The sequence below is a fragment of the Hemicordylus capensis genome, chromosome 3 (genome assembly GCF_027244095.1).
Source record: "Hemicordylus capensis ecotype Gifberg chromosome 3, rHemCap1.1.pri, whole genome shotgun sequence".
Taxonomy (NCBI): Eukaryota; Metazoa; Chordata; class Lepidosauria; order Squamata; family Cordylidae; genus Hemicordylus; species Hemicordylus capensis.
In genome coordinates this window covers 359,238,903-359,261,887 of record NC_069659.1, presented here as the reverse complement: position 1 = coordinate 359,261,887, position 22,985 = coordinate 359,238,903, and the positions used below count along the sequence as shown (strand labels likewise).

The 22,985-nt window shown below is 52.6% G+C and overlaps 1 protein-coding gene across 11 annotated transcripts in view; it reads right to left on the bottom strand.

Moving 5' to 3' along the window:
* DLG1 (discs large MAGUK scaffold protein 1) overlaps positions 1-22,985 on the bottom strand; it is a 190,919-nt gene that overhangs the window by 126,297 nt on the left and 41,637 nt on the right. For 10 of the 11 annotated variants that reach the window (XR_008318320.1, XM_053304405.1, XM_053304408.1 and 7 more), the window contains exon 4: positions 5,345-5,539. The exons of the other annotated variant lie outside the window; for it this stretch is intronic. Coding sequence is in view for 9 of the 10 variants with exons in the window: in XM_053304405.1 (XP_053160380.1) it covers positions 5,345-5,539 (195 nt within the window). In the remaining variant the exon portion in view is untranslated. The remainder of the gene's footprint in view (positions 1-5,344; positions 5,540-22,985) is intronic. 11 annotated transcript variants of the gene reach the window in all.

Here is a 22,985-nt window from a genome sequence, read left to right as displayed (position 1 = left end):
GCCAGTTTGAAATGGGTCTACATAATCCGCTTCCTCCAAAATCTCCTGGAGATGGTTGGCCACCACCCTCTCAATTACCTTGCCGAACCATGGAAGATTGGAGACTGGCCTATAACTATCCATCACTAAAGGATCCAGGAAAGGCTTCTTAGGAGGCAGTCTAACCATTGCCTCCTTCAAACAAGGAGGCACCCTACCCTCCCTCAGCGATACATTTATGATATTAACCAGGCCACCTCCAACAATCTCCCTGCTAGACAGAAGCAGCCAAGTTGGGCAAGGATCCAGAAAACAAGTGGTAGGCTACACCACCCTAAGCAGCTTGTCCACATCCTCAGGAGTCACAGACTGAAACTGATCCAATCCAATACTGCAAGAGGGATTGCAGACGCCTCTTTCATAGACCCTGCAAAAGTAGTGGAGTCCAAGTCAGTCCAGATATAGGAAATTTTGTCCACAAAGAACCCATTAAAAGCAGCACAGCAGAATGTTTCCAGGGGCAGGTTTAAAGCAGAAGGAGCAGAAATTAAACTCCCTACAACCCGGGATAGCTCTGCTGAATGCGAACCTGCGGATGCAATGCATGCAGACTGATTTTTTAAAATTATTATTATTATTTTTTGGCCACATGCACCGCTACCACATAAGCCTCCCAATGGGTCTTCTGCTATGTCCTGTCAGACTGAAGCCGAGTTCTCCTTCACTTGCGTTCCAGTCACCCACCCAGTCGCTTCAGCCCCCGCAATTCCTCAGTATACCAAGGGGCCATTTTAGAAGCAGGTCGGAAGGGACGCTTAGGAGCAATCATGTCTACTGCCCTGGTGAGTTCCATATTCCAGGTTCCCACCAGAGCATCGACAAAATCCCTAGCAGGCCCAACCACAAAACCCTCCAAGGCTTTTTGGAATCCTACTGGGTCCAGCAGCCTTTTTGGACTGACCATCCTAATAGGCCCACTTATGTATTGCCACAAAAGGTAGAGAGCCCAGGAGAAGGGCGTCCATGAGCCTGCAGCTCAGCTGTGCGGCGCCAGGCAGTGGCCTGCCAAGACCCGGGAGCCGAGCCCACGTTTCACGGCACGTGGCTAGCTACCATCTTGGAAAGAGACGAACAGGAACTCTCGCGGCAGGCAGGAAACAGTGACAACCAAAATGCCCTATCAACAAATCACTCCACTCCCATAAAGGCTGGTGGCCTCAACAAGGACAGAAAAGAGGCTTTAATTACAGGTGATCTAGAAAAGGAACAGGGGGTGCAAATCCAAAAGCTGCAAGCGAGTGTGGTGCACCTCGGTGACCCTCTCTCAAGTTTCAGGTGGAAAGTAACACCCCTATATAGCTCCAGACAGAGACAGGGGCAGCTAGTCGGCCCTGCTCCTCACGGCCCCTCCCCTTCCTTCCCTGAGGTTCAGACGTACGCTTCCCACGCTCTCCTCTCAACGAGGAGCACTGGCCCAACTTCTTTGTCTTCTTTTTTCCAAGGGAGGGTAGATGTCACACCCAGAGCAGTTACTCTCTCTCTGTGCTCGGAGGCATCGCTGGATCATCGCCCTTCTTGCTTTAAAGCGCTTGCCAGGTCTCGGAACTCACAGAGGATGCCACCACCTTGCTGGCAGGCGGGCCCTGCCCACCCCTTCTCCCTGAAGCCCCTTCCCGGCCGTAATGGCAGCCCCTTAGGCAAGCAGGGCCTCTCCTTGCCAGGATTTTGACTGCAGAGAAATATATCTGCTGCCACTTCGTTTCAGATATTAGAGCTGGGAGGAAGAGGAAGAGGACCACGACAGTATTCCTCAATGTCCCTACAAGGCAAAATTCTGTTTTAGCGTTGACTTTTAAAGAAATAACTCACTAAGAAATCTGCCGTATTCATTTGGCTGGGATGTCTCTGGGCTTCTAAGATGCTGAGGGCTCTGGCGATGCCGCTGTGACCGCCTGCAAGGCCCATGGCTGGGCGTCTCCTCTGGCAACACCCCCACCGAGCGACCAAGGGATCGCTGCAATTCTCCAGAGGGTTGTGATGGAGATGAGCTTGGGGAGGGAGTGCCAGGGCCTTTGGCAGCCCCATGAAGAAGTTCGGGGGGAGGGGATCTCCTACACAGTGGGGGCTGCTTGACCAGCAATGGTGAGGAGGAAGCCAAGTATGGCGGGGAGAGAATCTGTGGGTGGGGCAGTTTCCCTGCCATTTTCATCTTCCTGCTGCAATACCCCTACAGCGGGAGAGATGGCGGTGGAGACCGGGCAGGCTGCTGCAAGGGTCATTCAGGCCCTCTTTCCAATCAGACAGAGCAGGGCAGCCCCTGGGATCTGAAGGTGCAGCTGCTGCCGAGTGCCGGAGCAGTCAGGAATAAAGATCTGACCATCCAGAATTTGCTCCTGGATGAGCAGGCCGAGCTGTCACGCATTGCCGAAGTTGGGTTGCAAGACACAGGAGTGGCGGCTCTCTCTCCCCCCCACTTTGCCCGCCAGGATCCGGGATGCTACCAGCGCCCCAATCGCAGGACGGGGAGGTGCCCACTCTGGGTGAGGCTGCACTCCCTCCCAAAGAGCAGGTCTGCAGCTTGGGACGGGAGTGCGTCGGGAACTGGCCTTGCCCCTGTGGGCTCCAGGAGTGGCGGCGGCCAGGGAGGCCACTGCGCCAGCAATGCCCATTCCAGGCAGGTGGCTCTGGCCATAGTGGCCCACCCCAGCTCCTGAACTGCCCTGTACCCAGGAATGCCCTTGAAGCCCTTTGGAAAACTGGACCCGTTGACACAAGAGACCTTGACTTTGTTGGGAGGTCCATAATATCCCCGGGTGGAGATTTAGCGGGGTAAGCATCTTTGAAATAAGGACATGCCACTCACAATTACAAGCAAGTGCAATGGCGGCCACCCCTGCCACCAGAATCCCGCGCGTGCCGATACCCTTTGGGTGCAGAACACGGCAGCTCAGCCTCAGCCACACCCCCGCCAGAGGGGGGCTGCCCCCTTCCCCCCACTTGCAGGCGTCTCAGAGGCACCTGGCTCATCACCGCAGGAAGCAGGGGCTGCCTTGGGCCTGACCCAGCAGAGTTCTTCTTCTGTTTTCCAAGCTGCTCCAGAGCTCAGAGCAACGTGCTCAGGCGCGATACCCTGCCCCCTCCCCAAATGGGAGGAGGAGGAGGAGGAGGAGGAGGAGGAGGGGCAGGGTCTCAGCTCTGACTTCTTATTCTGGCCCACCAAGACCTTCGCGGGGCAACTCGGCCTCCCCTGCTCACAGGCACACACAGGCACCCCTCTTCTCCTCAGTTCACTTCCCCTGGAACGTGGGCACCTCGCGTCAGGATTCACACAACTCTCTGCCTACCAAAAGGCCAGAAGCTGGGAGGAGAGAAACCCACTCCTCGTCCCTTCCAAGCACTTCCCATTCATTCCCACCACCAGGCTGCAAGGCCACCACTCAAACTGACCCCATGCTACACATGGGGTCGTCCCCCCCACCACCACCACCACTGGGAGAAGAGGGGCTGGGCCAAGCAGCTCACAGCTGGCCTCCCAGGTCCTGCCCCCTTCACCGCCCCAGGCAGCCCTCCTCACGGCTGCTCGGCTTCTTCGACGCTTTCTCTCGTTTACTGACCAAAGGCACCCAAAGCAGTTCAGGAGAGGGACTCCAACACTGTCCCAGGCTGTTGAGGCCAAGAGCTCGCTGGCCGGGCGGCCTCCTTGCTTGCCTTCCTCTCAGGTCTTTCAGTGCTCCTGGAAACGGGCGCTTCCCCGTTTCCGCATCGGCTTCTGGTCCTCTCCGCCAGGGGTGGGCAGCCACTGCCTCCACTCCCCACCCACCAGCTACTCTATTCACAGGCTTGGGGGAAAGCCTGCCGCTGCCGCCTCCATCCGAAATCAAAGCACGCGGCACCTTTGCACAGCCCCGAGCTCCAGGCTGCTCATCTTGGCAGCTGCTCTCTGGACACAACTCCAGCCTCTTCTCAACACCCTTCTGAAAACTGGGGGGTGCGGGGAGTCTTCCCAGGGCTAAGCAAAGCAGTCCACTTGATTGCCTCATCCGGGAAGCAATGCTCCTAACAGCCCCCACCGGCCAGCCCAGGGGATCGCTAGAATGGAGCGGGGGGGGGGGGCCAGCTCCCCCCTCCCTATTTTCTTCCATCTCTGCTTCACTCTGAGGGGTCGCCAGGGAGAGGTGAACACAGGCCCCGTCTCCCCCAGCTATGCCCCTGGGCCAGCTGCATTTGAAGACACAGCACCACGTCCCAGCAGTTGCATCTGGAGTCCCCCAACCCAGAGAGGTAGATTGTCAGGGGGTGCAGAGGATGCTGCAGGCAGAGGGGGAGACAGGACGGCCCTGCAGGAGTCCGGACTGAAGCCTGCCCAGGAGAACGAGCTCAAGCAGGAACATGGCCCGTGTGTGCGTCCGCATGCTGTGACACCACCACCCCCAGCCACAAGGAAAGGCTGGATTCTGCAACCCACATGAAACACGGACATCCGCCGGGCTGCCTCTCACCATCAGCTTCTCACACACCAGCTACAACTTCCAAGTGCTCAGATCCTTTCACTGGCACCACAACTCAGTCACAGTGTGTGTGCCAGCACTTACAGCCCCTCCAATGTGAAGCAGCTGTCTTAATGAGCCCCACAGGTCTCTGGGCAAGCACTGCAGGGGCCTTCCAAGAGGACGATCAGGACACACAAGGATTTCCACTGCATGCCTGGTGCCGCATCGACACCCAGTAATCCCTGCTATCTTCAACCCAAAACTAAGCCAAAAATTCAGCTGACTCAGAGTCCTAGAAAGGGGAAATGCCCAAGAGAATTGGAAGCAGGCCTAGAATTTCACAGACAACATGATGAACATTTCATTAGTCACTGGTGTGAATGCACCACAAAGAAAGACTACAAAGCTTGCATAAGCCACATTCCGCCCTTTATGAGCCCTAGTTTTCTTTGGTAGAATACAGGAGGGGTTTACAATTGCCTCCTCCTGCACAGTATGAGCTGATGCCTTTCAGCATCTTCCTATATTGCTGCTGCCTGATATAGTACCAGCAGAGATTCGAACCGGCAACCTTCTGCTTGTTAGTCAAGCATTTCCCTGCTGTGCCACTTAAAAATGCAGTCATTTCATTCAGCGTTAATCAAATGCTAGACTTCTCCAACTGAAGTACCCAATTTCTCTTGTTTCACAGAAGTAGGAAATGAGCAAGCGGCAAATACCGTATGAACTTCAGATTGTTATGACCACCCACAAATCAGAAATAAAAAATGCTTTAGGATCACTCATTTTGAATGGTTTTCTTCTAGCAAAAACCCACACTCAAAATCTGACACCACGTGCAGAGGTGTTTGGAAAGGACTGAAGTATTCCCCTACCTTGATTGGAGAAATATGAGCGTGGGAAACAAATCCATGGATATTCTCAATTTGTGAGAGGTTCTTCTCAGACACATGAACCAGCTCTGGAGTCACCCCCTCACTGGGAATCTGGGGAGAGCTGTGCTCTGCTGAAGGAGGAGGAACGTCGTTGTCATTGTCCTCGTCCTCGTCGTCATCCTGAGAGCGATACTTCTGCAAGAGTCCAGAGAGACAGATCTTACACAACGGGCCTGAACTGCCTCCTGCCACTCACCAAAGAAAAAGGCACCCCCGTCTGGAAACAGATACAAGCCCTACGAGAGCAGTGGCAGCCCCATCACAGGATGCGAAACCTTCACATCCCACCATGCTGTGAGGCAAAGGTTGCTCTTAGAGGCAGCCCCACCCAGCTCCTGGCGTAGAAAGCTCCTCTGTGCCACCTTCCTCAACTCAAGGCAATAAAGCACAATAAAAGACCAATGCAAAATCCAAAGTAGCAGCAGGATTAAAAGGAACAACAAGATCCAGGACAGCACAGAGAGGACAGACCAACTCAGGGACCACATCAACTCCACAAATGTCCAGCAACAAATCCACCACCCAAAGCCGAGGGAAGCAGGACAGCCTTTCTCAGGGGCCAGGGAAGGGAGCTGCAAAGGGGCTTTCTCCTGGTAGCCCCCTGGTTGACTTCCACAGGTAAGGACCCCTGGGGGAAAACACTCTCAGCTGCCAGATAAGCAAGAACCCCAGACACCCAAGTGGGTTGGGTGGTAGGGCATAATGGGTGCTACCTACCACCCAAACCCACAAAAGAAATGGACCAGCCGGCGATTTCAAGCCCATTTTTAATCTTTTCCCCAAACCCCCGTATTGCAAGCCAATTGGAAGCCACTGCCAGAAAACCAATCAGCAAGGGGAAAACAGGCCTTCAAAATGGGGCTTGAAACATCAAAATGTTTCAAGTCAAAATGGGCTTTTGTTCCGAGCTCGAAACAGGCCATTTATTTAAAGGATGTTTTGTTTCAAGATCGAAACATCAACATTGAAACATTTTGCGCATCCCAACTTTTCCTAAATTTCTTGGCAATCAATTTCATAGAATGACCTCTGGTTTTAGAGTTGTGAGAGAGGGAGGGAAATTTCTCTCTCTCCACACCATGCATATTTTATAAGCATTTATCATGTCTCCCCTTAGTCACCTTTTTCCTGAGCTGAAATACCGCAGATGCTTTCGCCTAGCCTCCTAAGGAAGGTGCTCCGGGCCCTTGATCATCTGGGTTGCCCCTCTTCTGCACCTTTTCCAGTTCAACAATGTCCTTTTTGAGATGGGGTGACCAGCATTGTATGCAGTACTCCAGGTGTGACCGCACCATCGTCTTGTATAAGGGCATTATAATATTAGCTGTTTTATTTCCAATCCCCTTCCTAAGGACCCCTAGCATGGAAGTGGCCTTTTTCACAGCTGCCACACAATGTTCCTCCAAGTTTCTGCTGTGCCCACTATATCTAGATCTTTGTTTGCAACCAAGCATGTCAGTCGACCCACCTTGGCTGGGACACTTGTGTCACTGGCACATAAGCCCCTTTCCTGGTCCCCCTCCCTCTCCCCCTTCTTCCCTCCCAGTCTTCGCTCTTTCTGACCAGCTATCACAGGGCTGCTCCACTTCAGACTTCCTGCAGATGCTGGCCTACAACTCCCATAATTCCTGGCTATTGACCATTGCGGCTGGGGATTAAGGGAGTTGTAGTCCAAAAACAGCTGGAGGTGAAGTTTATTTTATTTCTTATTGCTTTATTTATTGTTAAATTTATATACCGCCTTTCATTAAAACAATCCCAAGGCGGTTTACAGCCAAATTTAAAAACAAGATTGTAGAAAAGACACAATTAAAATATTAAGCTAAAAATATAAAACAAATCTGATTAAAAATTTAAAACAAAAGCATAAAAGCAATACAGAGTACAAAGAGCAGCAGCAGAGAATCAAATAAAAGCCTGGGTAAAAAGCCAAGATTTTACACTTTTTCTAAAAGCTGCGATGGAGACTGAGGAGCGAATAGCCACCGGGAAAGCATCCCAGAGTCTGGGGGCAGCCACAGAGAAGGCCCTGTCCCACGTGCATGACAGCCGAGCCTCCCTCATGTCAGCACCCGGAGCAGAGCCCCCTCAGATGACCTCGTTGAGCGGGCAGCAACCCTTGGGAGCAGGCGGTCCCTCAGGTATCCCGGGTCCAAACCGTTAAGGGCTTTAAAGGTCAAAACCAGCACCTTGAATTGGACCTGGAAACAAACTGGTAGCCAGTGCAGCTCTTTCAAAATGGGGGTGATGTGTTCCCACCGGGCAGCTCCAGATAAAACTCTAGCTGCCGCATTTTGCACTAGCTGCAGTTACTGGATATTCTTCAAGGGCAGCCCCACATAGAGCACGTTACAGTAATCCAGCCGTGACGTGACTAAGGCATGAGTAACCGTGGCCAGATCTGCTTTCTCGAGAAAGGGACGCAGCTGGCGCACCAGCTGAAGCCGTGCAAAGGCACCCCTGGCCACCACCTCCACCTGAGCTTCCAAAAGCAGAGCCGGGTCCAGTAATACCCCCAAGCTGCGTACTTGCTCCTTCAAGGGGAGTGTAACCCCATCCAGAACTGGTAAAATCTCCTCATCCCGATTGGCTCTCCTACTGACCAACAGTACCTCCGTCTTGTCCAGATTCAATTTCAGTTTATTAGCCCACATCCAACCCATCACAGCCTCCAGCCCCCAATTCAGGACATCCACCGCCTCCCTAGGATCAGGTGACAAGTAGAGATGGAGCTGAGTGTCATCTGCATATTGCTGACAGCTCAGTCCAAGTCCCCGGATGACTTCTCCCAGCGGCTTCATGTAGATGTTAAACAGCATGGGGGACAAGACCGACCCCACAGGCCAATGGTCACGGATCCGAGCAGTAGTCCCCCAGCACCACCTTCTGGACCCTCCCCCCAAGAAAGGACCGGAACCACCGCAACGCAGTGCCTCCGAGTCCCATACTCGAGAGGCGGCCCAGAAGGATACCATGGTCGATGGTATCGAATGCCGCCGAGAGGTCCAACAGAACCAACAGGGACGCACTCCCCCACTGTCTAGTTCCCAGCGTAGGTCATCCACTAGAGCAACCAAGGAAATCTCAGTCCCATATCCGGGGCGGAAGCCAGATTGAAAAGGGTCCAGATAATCCGTATCATCCAAGACCCTCTGCAGCTGGGACGCCACCACACGCTCCATCACCTTGCCCAAGAAGGGGAGGTTAGACACAGGTCTATAGTTGTCCAGGTTGGAGGGATCAAGGGAGGGCTTTTTTAATAATGGTCTTACCATTGCCTCCTTGAGGCACGATGGCATCCTGCCCTCCCGTAACGAAGCATTAATGATCACCTCCAGCCATCTGCCTGTCCCCTCCCTGGCAGCTTTTATTAGCCATGAAGGGCAAGGGTCAAGAGCGCATGAAGTCGCCCACACACTGCCCAGGAGCTTGTCCACATCCTCAGGCTGCACCAACCGAAAAGAATCCAACACAACGGGACCAGATGGTACCAGAGGCATGTCTGCCGGAACTGCCAAAACTCTGGAGTCCAGGTCAGCATGGATACAAGTGACTTTATCTGCAAGCAAACTGACCCCCCATTACCTGGGGGGATGTGTGGAGCAATGTTTTTGCCCCACAAAACAGCTCCGCTGGGCTGCACTGAGCAGATGCAATGTTGGGCAGGCCTGGGCTACCCTCACCTTCCAGCAGCTCTTTGTCCTACTCTGCCCCCTTCTGGATTATCGGTCACATTTAAACCCTCACAGAAGGGATAATGTTTGCCGAACCAGATACTGCCCAGTTCCTGTCGGCTCTCCGACACAGCAGGGTGTAAAACCTCAGCAGCCTCGGCCTGGCCTGGCCTTCTCTCTGCTGGGAGTTTCCCTTCAGTTGGTGTCCAAGGCCCCAGAAAGAACTGCCTGGAGGCTGAGTGGGGCAATGGCTCCTATCCCAAGGAGGCTCCCCGGGTGCTCAGGGGCTCCTTCTGCAGCCCCTTCATTGGTGAGACTCCCACCTCCTTGCTCGGCCAGATGCCCCCACCCCCGGCTCTGGCCCAAGAAAAAGAGGGCTGTACTTTGGGAAGCCAACGCAGCAAGGCAAGCGAGACACACTCTGTCCGGCCAGACAGCTCACCATGTCAACTGGAATGTTGTTTTCCCGCCCTGATACCTGACACTTGCCCATTTACCGTCATGTGAAACAGAGCAAACCCCGCGACCTGGGCAAAGAGGCAGCTTTTTCACAGGGCGATTCTCTTCACTTAGCAGGGGGAGAGTAAGTGGCCCTCTCCAGCCCCAGCACGGTACCTCCAGTGGCTGTTGCTGGGGTCTATTTTATATTTCTTTTTAGATGGCGGATGGTGATGCCGCCTTTGGCGGCAGGGTACCATCTTATCTTATTTATTTATTTATTATTTCTCTGTGTAAACCACTTTAGAAACTTCTGTTGAAAAGCAGTATATAAATATTTGTTGTTGTAAATAAAGACTTTCAGGATTTTGAGTGTATTCACTAGCAAAGCTGTTAGAGTCAGGCTGCAGTGTGCATGTAAAAGCTCTGCTGGTGAGAATGTGCCTTCCGTTTCCCCTCTGTGTCCTGCCCCCTGCCCAAAACATTCTGCAGGAGGGAGGAGGAGGAGAGGGTGGGCTTCGTGTCCGGAGGGCAGTCACAGCAGGTGCACCCGACCCCCGCACTGGCCTAGGCAAGAGCAAGCCAAGGGCCGGCTGGGCGAGAGGCTGCCCATGCTCAAGAGGAGCCTCCGCCCTCCACCTGCCCCTCTCCTGGTGGGGCATCCGGTGGGCTCTCCTTTGACAAACAAACATTCTTGAGGCCTTCGCAAAACTTCTCTGAGCTCCTCCTCTGGGAAGAGAGGAGCTGCCACCGGCACAAACCAAAAGGGGTCCAAGGTCGCACTGGAGTCAATTCCCCCCCCCCACCCCCAATTCAGACTGAACTGGGCAGAAAACGTGTGGAACTGTTCTTCCAGAGATGGCCCCCGGAAACGAACTATGTGTGCGAGTTGAGTGGCAGCAATGCCAATAGCAAAACTTCACACCACACTCAACATGTATGTCTTTCAACAAAAGCTTTCGACAAAATTCCTCATCAAAGACTCCTGAGGAAACTTAGCAGTCATGAGATAAGGGGACAAGTACATGTGTGGATTGCTAACTGGTTGAAAGACAGGAATCAGAGGGTAGGGATAAATGGAGAGTTTTCACAATGGAGGGAAGTAAGAAGTGGGGTCCCCCAGGGATCTGTACTGGGACCGGTGCTTTTTAATTGATTCATCAATGATCTAGAAGCAGGGGTAAGCAGCGAGGTGGCCAAATTTGCAGATGACACAAAACTCCTTCGGGTAGTGAAATCCCAAACGGATTGTGAGGAGCTCCAAAAAGATCTCTCCAAACTGGGGGAGTGGGCAACAAAGCGGTTCAGTATTAGCAACTGTAAGGTGATGCACACTGGGACAAAGAACGCCAACTTCAAGTATACGCTGATGGGATCTGAGCTTTCAGTGACGGACCAGGAAAGGGATCTTTGGGTCGTGGTGGACAGTTCGTTGAAAGTGTCGACTCAACGTGCAGCAGCTGTGAAAAAGGCCAGTTCCGTGCTTTTTATTTGTTATTTTATTTTTTAACATTTATATCCCGCTCTTCCTCCAAGGAGCCCAGAGCGGTGTACTTCATACTTGAGTTTCTCTTTCACAACAACCCTGTGAAGTAGGTTAGGCTGAGAGAGAAGTGACTGGCCCAGAGTCACCCAGCTAGTATCATGGCTGAATGGGGATTTGAACTCGGGTCTCCCCGGTCCTAGTCCCAGCACTCTAACCACTACCCACACTGGCTAGGGATCATTAGGAAGTGGATTGAAAATAAAACGGCTAATGCTATAATGCCCTTATACAAAATCATGGTGCAGCCATACCTGGAGTTCTGCATATAATTCTGGTCACCACATCTAAAAAAGGACATTACAGTCTCATGTCTTTTATTGTTACAGTCTCAGACCAGCACACAAAAAAGGTCATTGTAGAACTGGAAAAGGTGCAGAAGAGGGCAACCAAGATGATCAGGGGCCTGGAGCACCTTCCTTAGGAGGCAAGGCTACAACATCTGGGGCTTTTTAGTTTAGAAAGAAGAGGACTGCGGGGAGACATGATAGAGGTCTATAAAATCATGCATGGTGTGGAGAAAAGAAATTCTTCTCCCTCTCCCATAACACTAGAACCAGGGGTCATCCCATGAAACTGATTGCCAGGAAATCTAGGACCAACCAACGGAAGTACTTTTTCACACAATGCATAATCAACTTGTGGAATTCTCTGCCACAAGTTGTGGTGGCAGCCAACAACCTGGATGGCTTTAAGAGGGGTTTGGATGACTTCATGGAGGAGAGGTCTATCATCGGCTACTAAATGGAGGGCTATAGGCCACCCCCAGCCTCAAAGGCAGGATGCCTCTGAGTACCAGTTGCAGGGGAGTCACAGCAGGAGAGAGGGCATGCCCTCAACTCCTGCCTGTGGCTTCCAGTGGCCTCTGGTGGGTTACTGTGTGAAACAGGATGCTGGACTGGATGGGCTTCCTTGTGCCTGACACAGCAGGGCTGTTCTTATATTCTTATGTCTTTATTCACCCAAAGGTGCTCTTTCGTGGCGGGGGTGAATGTGACTCCACCTGTAATCAGCCTTTCAGTCACAGAACCCATGCACCCCAGACAATCACGTGGTTCAGGCTGAGGACCAATGACACGGTGCTGCAGGGAACGGTGTTCCTGGCCCATCACCTCTCCCCAAGGGAACGCTGGGTGGGCTGGTTGCATTTTGGTTGCGTAGGCCTCGCGGGCTAGCTCCATCCGCTGGCCCCTTGCTCCGTTTGGCTGATGGAAGGAGCTCAGTACACCTCGGCAGTCGCGGGACATGCTGGCCGTTTTCAAGCATTTGAAAGAATGTCAGAAGAATGGAAGAAGTCACTGTCAACACCGTATCCCTCCAAGATAAGACTATAGTATTTCATCTCATGAAACTGACAGCTAGGAAAGTCAGGTTGCTTACCTGTAACAGTAGTTCTTGTAGTGGTCCATTGTCCTTCACACTTGGGATGTCTACACCCACGTAGACAGGACCTTGGAACTTTCTAGAGCTGCAAGCTATAAGCTTTTTGGCAGTAGCTTGTCCCCTAGGTGTCACACACATAGCCCCTCACAGATCTTCTCCCTCAGTCCCTGATCATATCTGGTCTTTCATAACAGGTAAGTGACCACTACAACAGGGAGGAGGGAGGGTCGTGTCAAGGACAACAGACCACTACAAGAACGACAGTCACAGGTAAGCAACCAGACTTTCTTCTTAGTGGTCCATTGTCCTCCACACTGTGGAGATTAGCAAGCAACTCACCAGGAAGGCGGGAGAAGCAGGCATCTACTGGAGGACTGAATCGAGGATTGCCGCTCCAAACTGGGAATGGGCTCGTGACCTGGTGTCCAAAGCATAATGCCGAACAAAGGACAAGGGTCCATTCCAGGACGTAAGCTGTACAAGTTGCCAGTGCCCTTGCAGAATGCATCCTAATAGAGAGTGGCAGTGGCTTCTTAGCACGTCTGTAGGCCTGTTTGATGGCAGACATGATCCAGGCAGAGAATCTCTGGCAGGAGACTTGTTTTCCTTGGTTTCTCCCAGCATAGTAGACGAACACGGAGGTGGACTGGCCGAATGGTCGAGTGCAATGAAGATAAAAGGACACCGCCTGTTTCACATCCAGGGTATGCCAAGCGCCATCTTCATCTGAAGACGGCAAGGGAAAGGAAACTGGGACACAGATGTCCTGAGAAACCATTTGTATTTATTCATTTATTTTTCTCCCCCACTCATGGTATTGAGATACCACTTTAGGTAAGTATCAAATGTCCAGCCTGAGTAGGACCTTATCCTGTTGGAAGGATATGAAATCAGGGGTCAGCCCTGAGCTCTGATACTTGAAGGGCGGAGGTCATTGCTAAGAGGAATGGTGTTTTTAATGGCCAGGTACTTCAGCAGTCATGTAGCCATCGGCTCCCATGGTTTGTGCATGAGCATAGAGAGAACCAGCCTGGGATCCCATGGGGGGCTAATCTTGGAGCTGGAGGATACAAGCGGAGCAGCCCTTTCAACATTCTTCTAACAGGGTGAAGCAAGAAAATATGAACATGGGGAGTGTGGACCGCAACTGCAGCAAGATGAACTTTCAATGACTGAACAACAAGATTTGGGTGAGAATGGTTATACGGAACCAACAGGAACCAATAAAACTGTTGAGGCCGTGAAGCTCTAGAATGGGCCTCAGGCCTCCATCTCATTTCGGGATCACAGAGTACCTTGAGTAAAATCCCCTGACTTTGTTGGTGCACCCTGGTTGAAAGGCGCCTTTCTTGAGAAGGGATCAAACTTCCTGTTGTAGGACAGGGGTAGATTGGGTGCAATGTGTTCCTGAAAAGGGTGGAAGCTGAGAAGACACAACCCAACTATTGAGTTAGGTTTGGGATGCAAAAAGAGATAGGACACATCGCTTTGGTTCTCTAATCTCTTTGAAGTTGGATGGCTAGATGATGGTTTAGTCCAAGCCACTTTCACTATCTCTGTAACAGTGAGCAAAAGCAGTAATGATAGTGATGCTGCAGAAGCAGACTGAATAAGGCCAAACATGGGATCCTGCTGTCTCCTGTTTCAGCTGCTGCATCTCTAAGCCCAAGGCTGACACCATACACTGGACTTGTTCAGAGCATGGTCTATCATCCTCAGGAGGCAACCAGTTCTTATCTGCGTCCAAAAGATCAGCTGGGGATTGGTCTGGGTCCTTATTTACAGAGGACACGGCATCATCCTCAGAGTCTGAGGCAGATAAAAGCCACATAAGGGCATCAGCCTTTGTATCTGGCACAGCCTTGACTGGTTGTGGTGGCATTCCAGTGCTTTGTGGCTGGCTGGCTTTCTTCGTATTAATCCTTGCTGTCTTTTTTGTCTCAGGTTTGGGTACCTTATTTTCCCTGTTAAAGGAAGGAAAGCGCGAATGAAAGTGTTATATTCACACATGTAGTCTCCCATCCACATGCAAACTAGGGTGGACCCTGCCCAGCAAAGAGGACAACCCACACCTGCTGCCACAAGACCAGCTCTCCCTCCCAGCTGGACGTGGACCCATGGCACCTTGGGATACAACTGTAGTGGTAAGCCCTGTCCCTCTTTTCAGGTCCCCAATAACTGTGCCCATGATGATATACAGCAGACCTGGATTCTACCCACATATATTCATAATGTGGTCTGTGGCTGTCATAAGAACTTAAGAACAGCCCTGCTGGATCAGGCCCAAGAATGCCCATCTAGTCCAGCATCCTGTTTGGCACAGTGGCCCACCAGATGCCGCTGGAAGCCACAGACAGGAGTTGAGGGTGTGCCCTCACTCCTGCCATTACTCCCCTGCAGCTGGTACTCAGAGGCCTCCTGCCTTTGAGGCTGGAGGTGGCCTATAGCCCTCCAACTAGTAGCCATTGATAGACCTCTCCTCCATGAAGATATCCAAACCCCTCTTAAAGCCATCCAGGTTGTTGGCTGTCACCACGTCCTGTGGCAGAGAGTTCCACAAGTGGATCACGCGTTGTGTGAAAAAGTACTTCCGTTTGTTGGTCCTTGACCTCCTGGCAATCAATTTCATGGAGTGACCCCTGGTTCTAGTGTTGTGTGAGAGGGAAAAGAATTTTTCTCTCTCCACTTTCTCCACACCATGCATGATTTTATAGACCTCTATCATGTCTCCCCACAGTCGTCTTTTTTCTAAACTAAAAAGCCCCAGGTGTTGTAGCCTTGCCTCATAAGAAAGGTGCTCTAGGCCCCTGATCATCTTGGTTGCCCTCTTCTGTACCTTCTCCAGTTCAACAATGTCCTTTTTAAGATGTGGTGACCAGAATTGTACACAGTACTCCAAGTGTGGTCGCACCATAGTTTTGTATAAGGGCATTATAATGTTAGCCGTTTTATTTTCAGTCCCCTTTCTAATGATCCCTAGCATGGAATTGGCCTTTTTCACAGCTGCCACACACTGAGTCGACACATTCAATGAGCTGTCCACCATGACCCCAAGATCCCTCTCCTGGTCCGTCACCGACAGCTCAGATCCCATCAGCATATACTTGAAGTTGGGGTTTTTCGTCCCAATGTGCATCACTTTACACTTGCTAACATTGAACTGCATTTGCCATTTTGTCGCCCACTCCCCCAGTTTGGAGAGATCCTTTTGGAGCTCTTCACAATCCAGTTTGGATTTCACTACCCGAAAGAGTTTGGTATCATCTGCAAACCTGGCCACCTCACTCCTTACATGTACTTCTAGATCATTTATGAATCAATTAAAAAGCACCGGTCCCAGTACAGATCCCTGGGGGACCCCACTTCTTACTTCCCTCCATTGTGAAAACTCTCCATTTATACCTACCCTCTGTTTCCTGTCTTTCAACCAGTTAGCAATCCACACATGTACTTGTCCCTTTATCCCATGACAGCTAAGTTTCCTCAGGAGTCTTTGATGAGGAACTTTGTCAAAAGCTTTTTGGAAGTCCAGGTAGACTATGTCAACTGGATCACCTTGATCCACACACTCGTTGACACTCTCAAAGAAGTCCAAAAGGTTGGCGAGGCAAGATTTACCTTTGCGGAAGCCATGCTGGTTCACTCCCAGCAGGGCTTGTTCTTCTAGGTGCTTTACAATTTTATCCTTGAGGATGCTTTCCATCAATTTGCCTGGAACGGACGGAAGTCATAAGTGTAATGTTTTGGGGAGGCTCCAAGTGAGCCAAAAGACCTCTCGCTCTCCCTCTCCCATCTCCAACCCCGCTGGGATGCTTACTCTGACCATGCCTGTCCCAGCCGTCATCTTCATAGGGAGAGGAGGGTTCCCCATCTGATGGCTGGGAGCCTTCTGTATCAGGTTCCCAGTCAGCATTGGCCTCCACTAAGAAGGACCCATCTCGGGCTCCTGGTGCTCCTTCTTGGAGTCCGCCTCACTCGCAAGTCTAGGTGAGGTTGCCACTAATACTGCTGTTTGCCTTAGCTGGGGCAGGGTGTTGCTTTTTGTGCTGCTTCTTGGCCCCCCCAGCCTAGCCCACCAGCTTCCCTTGTTTAGCAGGCTTAAGCCCCAAGCAGGAAGCCTCTGGTGTTGGCGGCACCTGCCCCTCCAAGAGAGGCGGGGCGCGGAGGCAGGAAGGGCATTTGCATTGGGCCTGTCTTGTAAAGCCCCAGCAAAGAGCGCAGAGGTCACTTTGGCGGGACTCTGCAAGGCACACTAAGCACTTCTCGTGCCTGTCTGGAAGGGGGCGTTTAACAGAGCAAGTAAGGCAGCTCTAAGAGACTCGAGCAGCCGTAAACTGACTCAGGATCTCTGGAGAGAAAAACCTTCAGTGGGGAGGGATGTGTGTGAGTTAAACAGAGACATAAAATGAAAATGACTGAAAAATGAGGACAGAGAGAGAATAAACAAAAAACTAAATTAAAGAGAAAGGGTCAGAGGTTGGTTTGGTTTTTGACAGCCCTCTTCACATGAACTGCAGCAGAAGGTCTCCCAAAGTTGCTATCGCGGAGGTCAGGAGACGATTGAGAGAGGTCATCTGTGAGGGGCTGTGCGTGTGTCGCCAAGGTGGTGGGGCTACTACCCCCAAAACTGATCGCTGTAGAAGGTTCCCAGTCTGCGCAGGAGCAGACACCCACAGTGTGGAGGACAACAGGACCACCAACAAGAAATGCAGGGCTGGCCAAAGGAAGTACTGTTTCACACGGCCCAATGAGGACTCCACCAGCCTGGAAGGCTTTAAGAGGGGCTTAGAGAAATGCAACAGCTGCAGTGGCACAGAGGGGAAGCAGCTGGCCTTGGGAGCAAGAGGCGGTCAGTTTGGAGCCCTGCCGGTGTGCTTCCCAGACTGTGCCTAGTAAATAAATACTTGCAGTCACCTCTATCGGTCAGCAACGAGGCTCACTTCAGTGACAACGGCAAAAGCATCATCTCCTACTGAGCGGGAGGAAGGCAATGGTCAACCCCTCCTGCATTCAGCCAAGAAAACCACATGGCCCTGTGGAAGCCAGGAGTCTACATCGACTCAACGGCACAATCTAGATAAATCCATGGAGGCCAAGTCTCTCGGTGACTACTAGCCTTGATGGCCATAGGCTACCTCCAGGCTCAAGGGCAGGATGCCTCTGAATACCAGCTGCAGGGGAGCAACAGCAGGAGAGGGGCCCAGCCTTCACCTCCTGGTTGTGAGCCAGCACTAGCAATAGCAATAGCAATAGCACTTACATTTATATGCCGCTCTATAGCCGGAGCTCTCTAAGCGGTTTACAATGATTTTAGCATATTGCCCCCCAACATTCTGGGTACTCATTTTACCGACCTTGGAAGGATGGAAGGCTGCGTCAACCTTGAGCCCCTGGTCAGGATCGAACTTGTGACCTTCTGGTTACAGGGCGGCGGTTTTACCACTGCGCCACCAGGGGCTCTCTATTCCTGCCTGTGATCTCTGTTCCTTCAACTCTACCACCTTCCAACACGCCAAGACTGGGGAGAGCAATTCTTCCACACCAGCAGAGTTGCTGCCTGCCTCCTGCTCTGAAGGAAAAACTCACCAAAGAGAGGTCTCTGCACAATAGCAATAGCACTTACATTTATATACCGCGGAAGGATGGAAGGCTGAGTCAACCTTGAGCCCCTGGTCAGGATCGAACTTGTAACCTTCTGGTTACAGGGCGGCAGTTTTACCACTGCGCCACCAGGGCCACTAGGGAGCGAGACGCACAAGAGGGCAGCCGAGGAACAGCCAGGCGGAGGAAGCTGGATCTCTGCTGAAGCAGGAGAACTGCCAGTCAATGGAGGAGTGGGAAAGGAGAGGGACCCCAGAAGGCCCCTGCAGGATCAAGGCACCAGTGGCCCAGGGAGAAGGGCCGGGAGGCAACGCGCCCCCTGCCAGCACAGGCAAGAGAAGCCGAGTGAGGCTCAGGGCCCATCCCCAGAGGACCCCAGATCAGGGTGAGTCCATGCGTTGCAGGGCTTCCTGGTCTGCATCTGCCAGAACACTCAAGTCATCCATGGGTCAGCTTTCCATAAACGGAGCACCACCAGCAGGCCTGGGGGCGCTCTTGGCCAAAGCCTCGTCATGGATCACGGAGAAGAAAAGCTCACAACTTAAGTGACCCCTCCCAAACCAAGCCAGCCCCAGTTCCACCCAGTGCCTGGTCCAAGGAGAAAGGGGCCGCCACCACCCTGCCATGCTCAGGATGAACCAGGGCCGTTGGCCAGGGTTGCAAGCGGAGGGGCTGGTGAAAATGAAGCGTTGGCACTTACCTGAAAGGTCATTTTCTTCAGAGGTATAGGTTGTATCCGCAGCTAGGATGGGTTGTCTCGACCTCCTGCTCCTAGACAGGGCCAATCAAGAGCTTTGGCTTACGTCAGGAGGGAGGGGCAATCCCCTGAGGCTCCAGTTCATAGCCAGCTCTAAACACTGCTCCAGAACAACAAAGTCAAAGTTAAGGTTAAAGGTAAAGTTAAAGTTAAAGTGCAAACAGAGCCCAGCAGGAACACAGATGCCAGGCAATGAACAAACAGCAGAAAGCTCAGCAAGGCCAGAATCTGAGAGGAAGAACCCGGACTAACACCCTGCAAGCAGGCCAACCACCCCCAGAGCAAAACCACCCCACAGGAATATAGGAGACAGATGGGGTGCCGGATTTCAGGACAGCAGGATAGACAGCCCAGACGAACAAGCGGGTGGGTGCGGATACAACCCATACCTCTGAAGAAAATGACCTTTCAGGTAAGTGCCAACGCTTCATTTTCCTTCAGAGGAGGATTGTATCTGCAGCAAGGATGGGACCTACCATAGCCCCTGAGATACTGGGTGGGAGCTGTGAGGTCTGGCTCAAGAAGAAACCACCTGCTGCAAAACCCTTCTCCCAAAGGCCGCGTCTGCCGAGGTCCAATCATGAATTTTATAATGCCTCACAAAGGTGGAAAGAGAGGCCCATGTGGCAGCGCGACAAATATCAACCAGGGGAGCCAAGGTGGAAAACGCAGCAGTAGAAGCCGCGCTTCTAGTGGAAAGTGCTGTAATCCCTTCTGAGGCCGGGGTAGCTGAACCAGCGTAGGCCAATCTAATGCACTGGCAAATCCAGCGTGACAAGGTAGAGGTAGAAACCTGCTTCCCCAACGAGCTATCCCTAAACGAAACGAAAAGGGAATCTGAGACCCGAAAGGACTTAGTGCGTCTCAAGTAAATCTTTATTGCCCTACGCACATCCAACTTGTGCCATTCACGTTCCTTGGGCGAAGAAGGATTTGGGCAGAATGATGGTAGCATGATTTCCTGAGCTCTGTGAAACTCCGAGTTCACTTTCGGAAGGAAGGAAGGGTCTGTACGCAACAGGACATAGTCCGGATAGACTAAACATAGTTCTTTGCACACAGACAAGGCGCGTAAATCGGAGACCCTCCTGGCGGACGTGATAGCAACCAGAAACAAAACCTTAAAGGAAAGCAACCACAAGGGAACGGTCTGCAGCGGTTCGAACGGGGCTTTGGTAAGGGCCCTTAGCACCAACGTAAGATCCCAGGTCGGGAACCTATGAACAGTGGGAGGATTGATTATCGAAGCGCCCCTGAGGAACCTCTGCACAAGAGGATGCTGAGCCAACAAAGTTCCCTCTAACGGTAGAACCGAAGATATGGCAAAAACCTGACGGCGCAGCGTACTGGGGCGAAGCCCTTTATCCAGGCCGTCCTGAAGGAAACTCAACACAAGGTTCACAGAGGCAGACCTAGGCAACACTCCCTGAGCACTGCACCATCTCGTGAAGGTCTTCCAGGTCGACTGATAGACTCTGACCGTGGACGGCCACCTGGAAGCCAAGATTGTGTCCTGAACTGAGGTTGGATAACCACAAACTGTTCATGCGTCCCGCTCAACCTCCACGTGAAGAGATTGAGCCACTCCGGATCCGGGTGAAATACTGGGCCCTGACAAAGAAGTTGACAATGAGACCCCAGTGGAAGAGGCGGAGCGATGGGCATCTCCACCAGGTCAGAGATCCAGGGCCTGCGTGGCCAGTGCGGAGCCACAAGAACAATCTCTGCTCCCAACATCCGGGCCCTTCAAATGGTCTGAGGGATTATCACGAACGGCGGGAAGGCATAAACCAGCCCCCGAGGCCACGGAAAGGACGGCATCCACGCCCTCCGCACCGGGAGAGTGATACCTGGACAAGTAACGCTCCACCTTGGCATTTTCCGGGCTTGCGAACACGTCCATGACTGGCTGACCGAATCTTAGAACTATTTGCTGGAAGGCCAGAGGGTCCAGCGACCACTCTGCTGGGTCTATCTGTGAACGGCTCAGCCAGTCCACCACTACGTTCATCCCTTCGCTGAAGTGATCCGCAGTTAGGGAAAGCAGGTGTAATTCCGCCCATGTCAGAAGGAGGGAGGCCTCGTGCATCAGGGCCTTGGACCTCAACCCGCCCTGCCAAACGACGTGGGCCTTGGCTGTGGCGTTGTCTGTACGTTGTCTGACTACAGGAAGGAATTCCGACAGCGCCAGGCAGATTGCCCGCAGCTCCAGCCAGTTGATAGACTTGGTGCGCTCGGTTTCGGACCAGAGGCCCTGTGCCACAGGCTGGCATCTGTGGTCACCTGGACCCGCTCCACCGGAAGAAATGTGACTCCTTTTGACGTGGCTGGAGACACCCACCATTGGAGGGACCGGACCACCCGGGGCGGAAGGGTGACCGGTGCCTGGACCGGTCCATCACCTGGTCCTGATACCTGAGGAGGAACCACTGGAGTGGACGAGAGTGAAACCGACTCCACGGTACAATGTGCGGCCCTGCAACTGGGACAGAGACAGGATGTCGGACCGGGGGCGAGCCATCAAGGCCTCGCAGGCTGCAATCAAAGCAACCTGCGTTCCGAAGTCAAGCAGACGGTCCCCTGGACTGTAGCTATCTCCGCGCCCAAATGACGAACCCTGGTCCGAGGGAACAGGGAACTCTTGGGTCTGTTGACAATGAAACCGTGTGACTCCAGAACCGAGAGGGTTAGCTGGACGTCCCTGAGACCCCTGGAAAGGGAGGGGGACCTGATCAAAAGATTGTCCAAATACGGGTAAAGATGGACGCCCCTGGTCCTCAAGTGTGCCATGAGTGCCACCATGATTTTGGTGAACACCCGAGGCGCAGTCGAGAGACCGAAGGGAAGAGCCCGATACTGGAAGTGCTGGGCACAATAAGAGAACCTGAGGAAGCGTTGGTCCGGTTCGTGAATGGGCACATGAAGGTAGGCCTCCTTCAAATCCATCGAAGCTAGGAAGCTAGGAGGGCCATCAGGATAGAGTGGAGGGTTTCCATGTGAAAACCCCTCCTCCGAAGGAACCCGTTCACGAACTTGAGATCCAGAATCACCCTCCACTCCCCGTTTTTCTTGGGAACTAGAAATAGGATGGAATATACCCCTTTCCCTTGTTCCCCTGAGGGAACGGCCTCGATTGCCCAAATGACCTGTAAGTGGCGAATGGCTTCCTTCATCAGGCGGAGCTTGGATTCCTTGTGAGACCGTGGGGAGGGGAGAAAGCGATCTGGAGGCTGCGCTGCAAACTCCAGAGAGTACCCTGAAGAGATTGTTTGTAATATCCAGGCATCGGAACAGGTCTGTGCCCATGCGTGCACAAAGTCCCCCAACCTGCCCCCCACTGTGTGGGGATCGTGAGCCCGAGGGAGGGGACCTAGAGGGGAGTCACTGGGCCTGGTTTCGCTTGAAACCTGGCTTGGAAGGTTGGCCAGACTGCTGGGGCTTCCGAAAGGAATTATCTCGAAAGGAGGCCTGATTCCTATGCCAGTTGGACCTATCGGGCCTGTTGTGCCTGAAGCGGAAGGAAGGCTTGTAACCCTTGAAGCCAGGCGTAGGCGAAGAGAAACCCCTACGGTCCTGACGCTGGGATAGAGCCGTGGAAGGCATGGCTTTCTTATTGTCTTTGGTCTGAACCAAGACGGGCTCCAGGGCTTCACCGAAGAGCTTGCCCCCTTTGAATGCGGCATTGGCGAGGTTGGCCCGTGACTTTTGGTCCACTTTCCCATTTTTAAGCCACAAGTGGCATCTCACTGTGACGTCAGAAGCCAGGGCCCTGGCAGACAACTGAGCGGCATCCAGGGATGAGTCTGCCATAAACCTGACAGCTTTTCCCAATTTATTAAGGCCCTGCCAAAGGTTAGGGAGTTCGGGTGGAACCATGGGGGTGAGTTCCTGTACCCACAAAACTGCAGCCCTAGCGAAGATGGAATTGGCGGTTGATGCTCTAATGGAAAGAGCGTTCGCCTCATGCGACCTGCGCAGAGCAGCATCGCACCTCTTGTCCTCCACGTTCTTTAGGGCATCCTCCTCTTCCTTAGGGAGCACCGCCCCCGTCACTAGGGTGGCCACCTCAGCGTCAACCAATGGCACCTTAAGCCTACTCATGAGGGTACTGTTCGAATTATACATGCGCCTCACAGCGGGAGGGGGCCCCTTGCCCTCAATAGGCTTGTCCCATTCAGCCTGAAA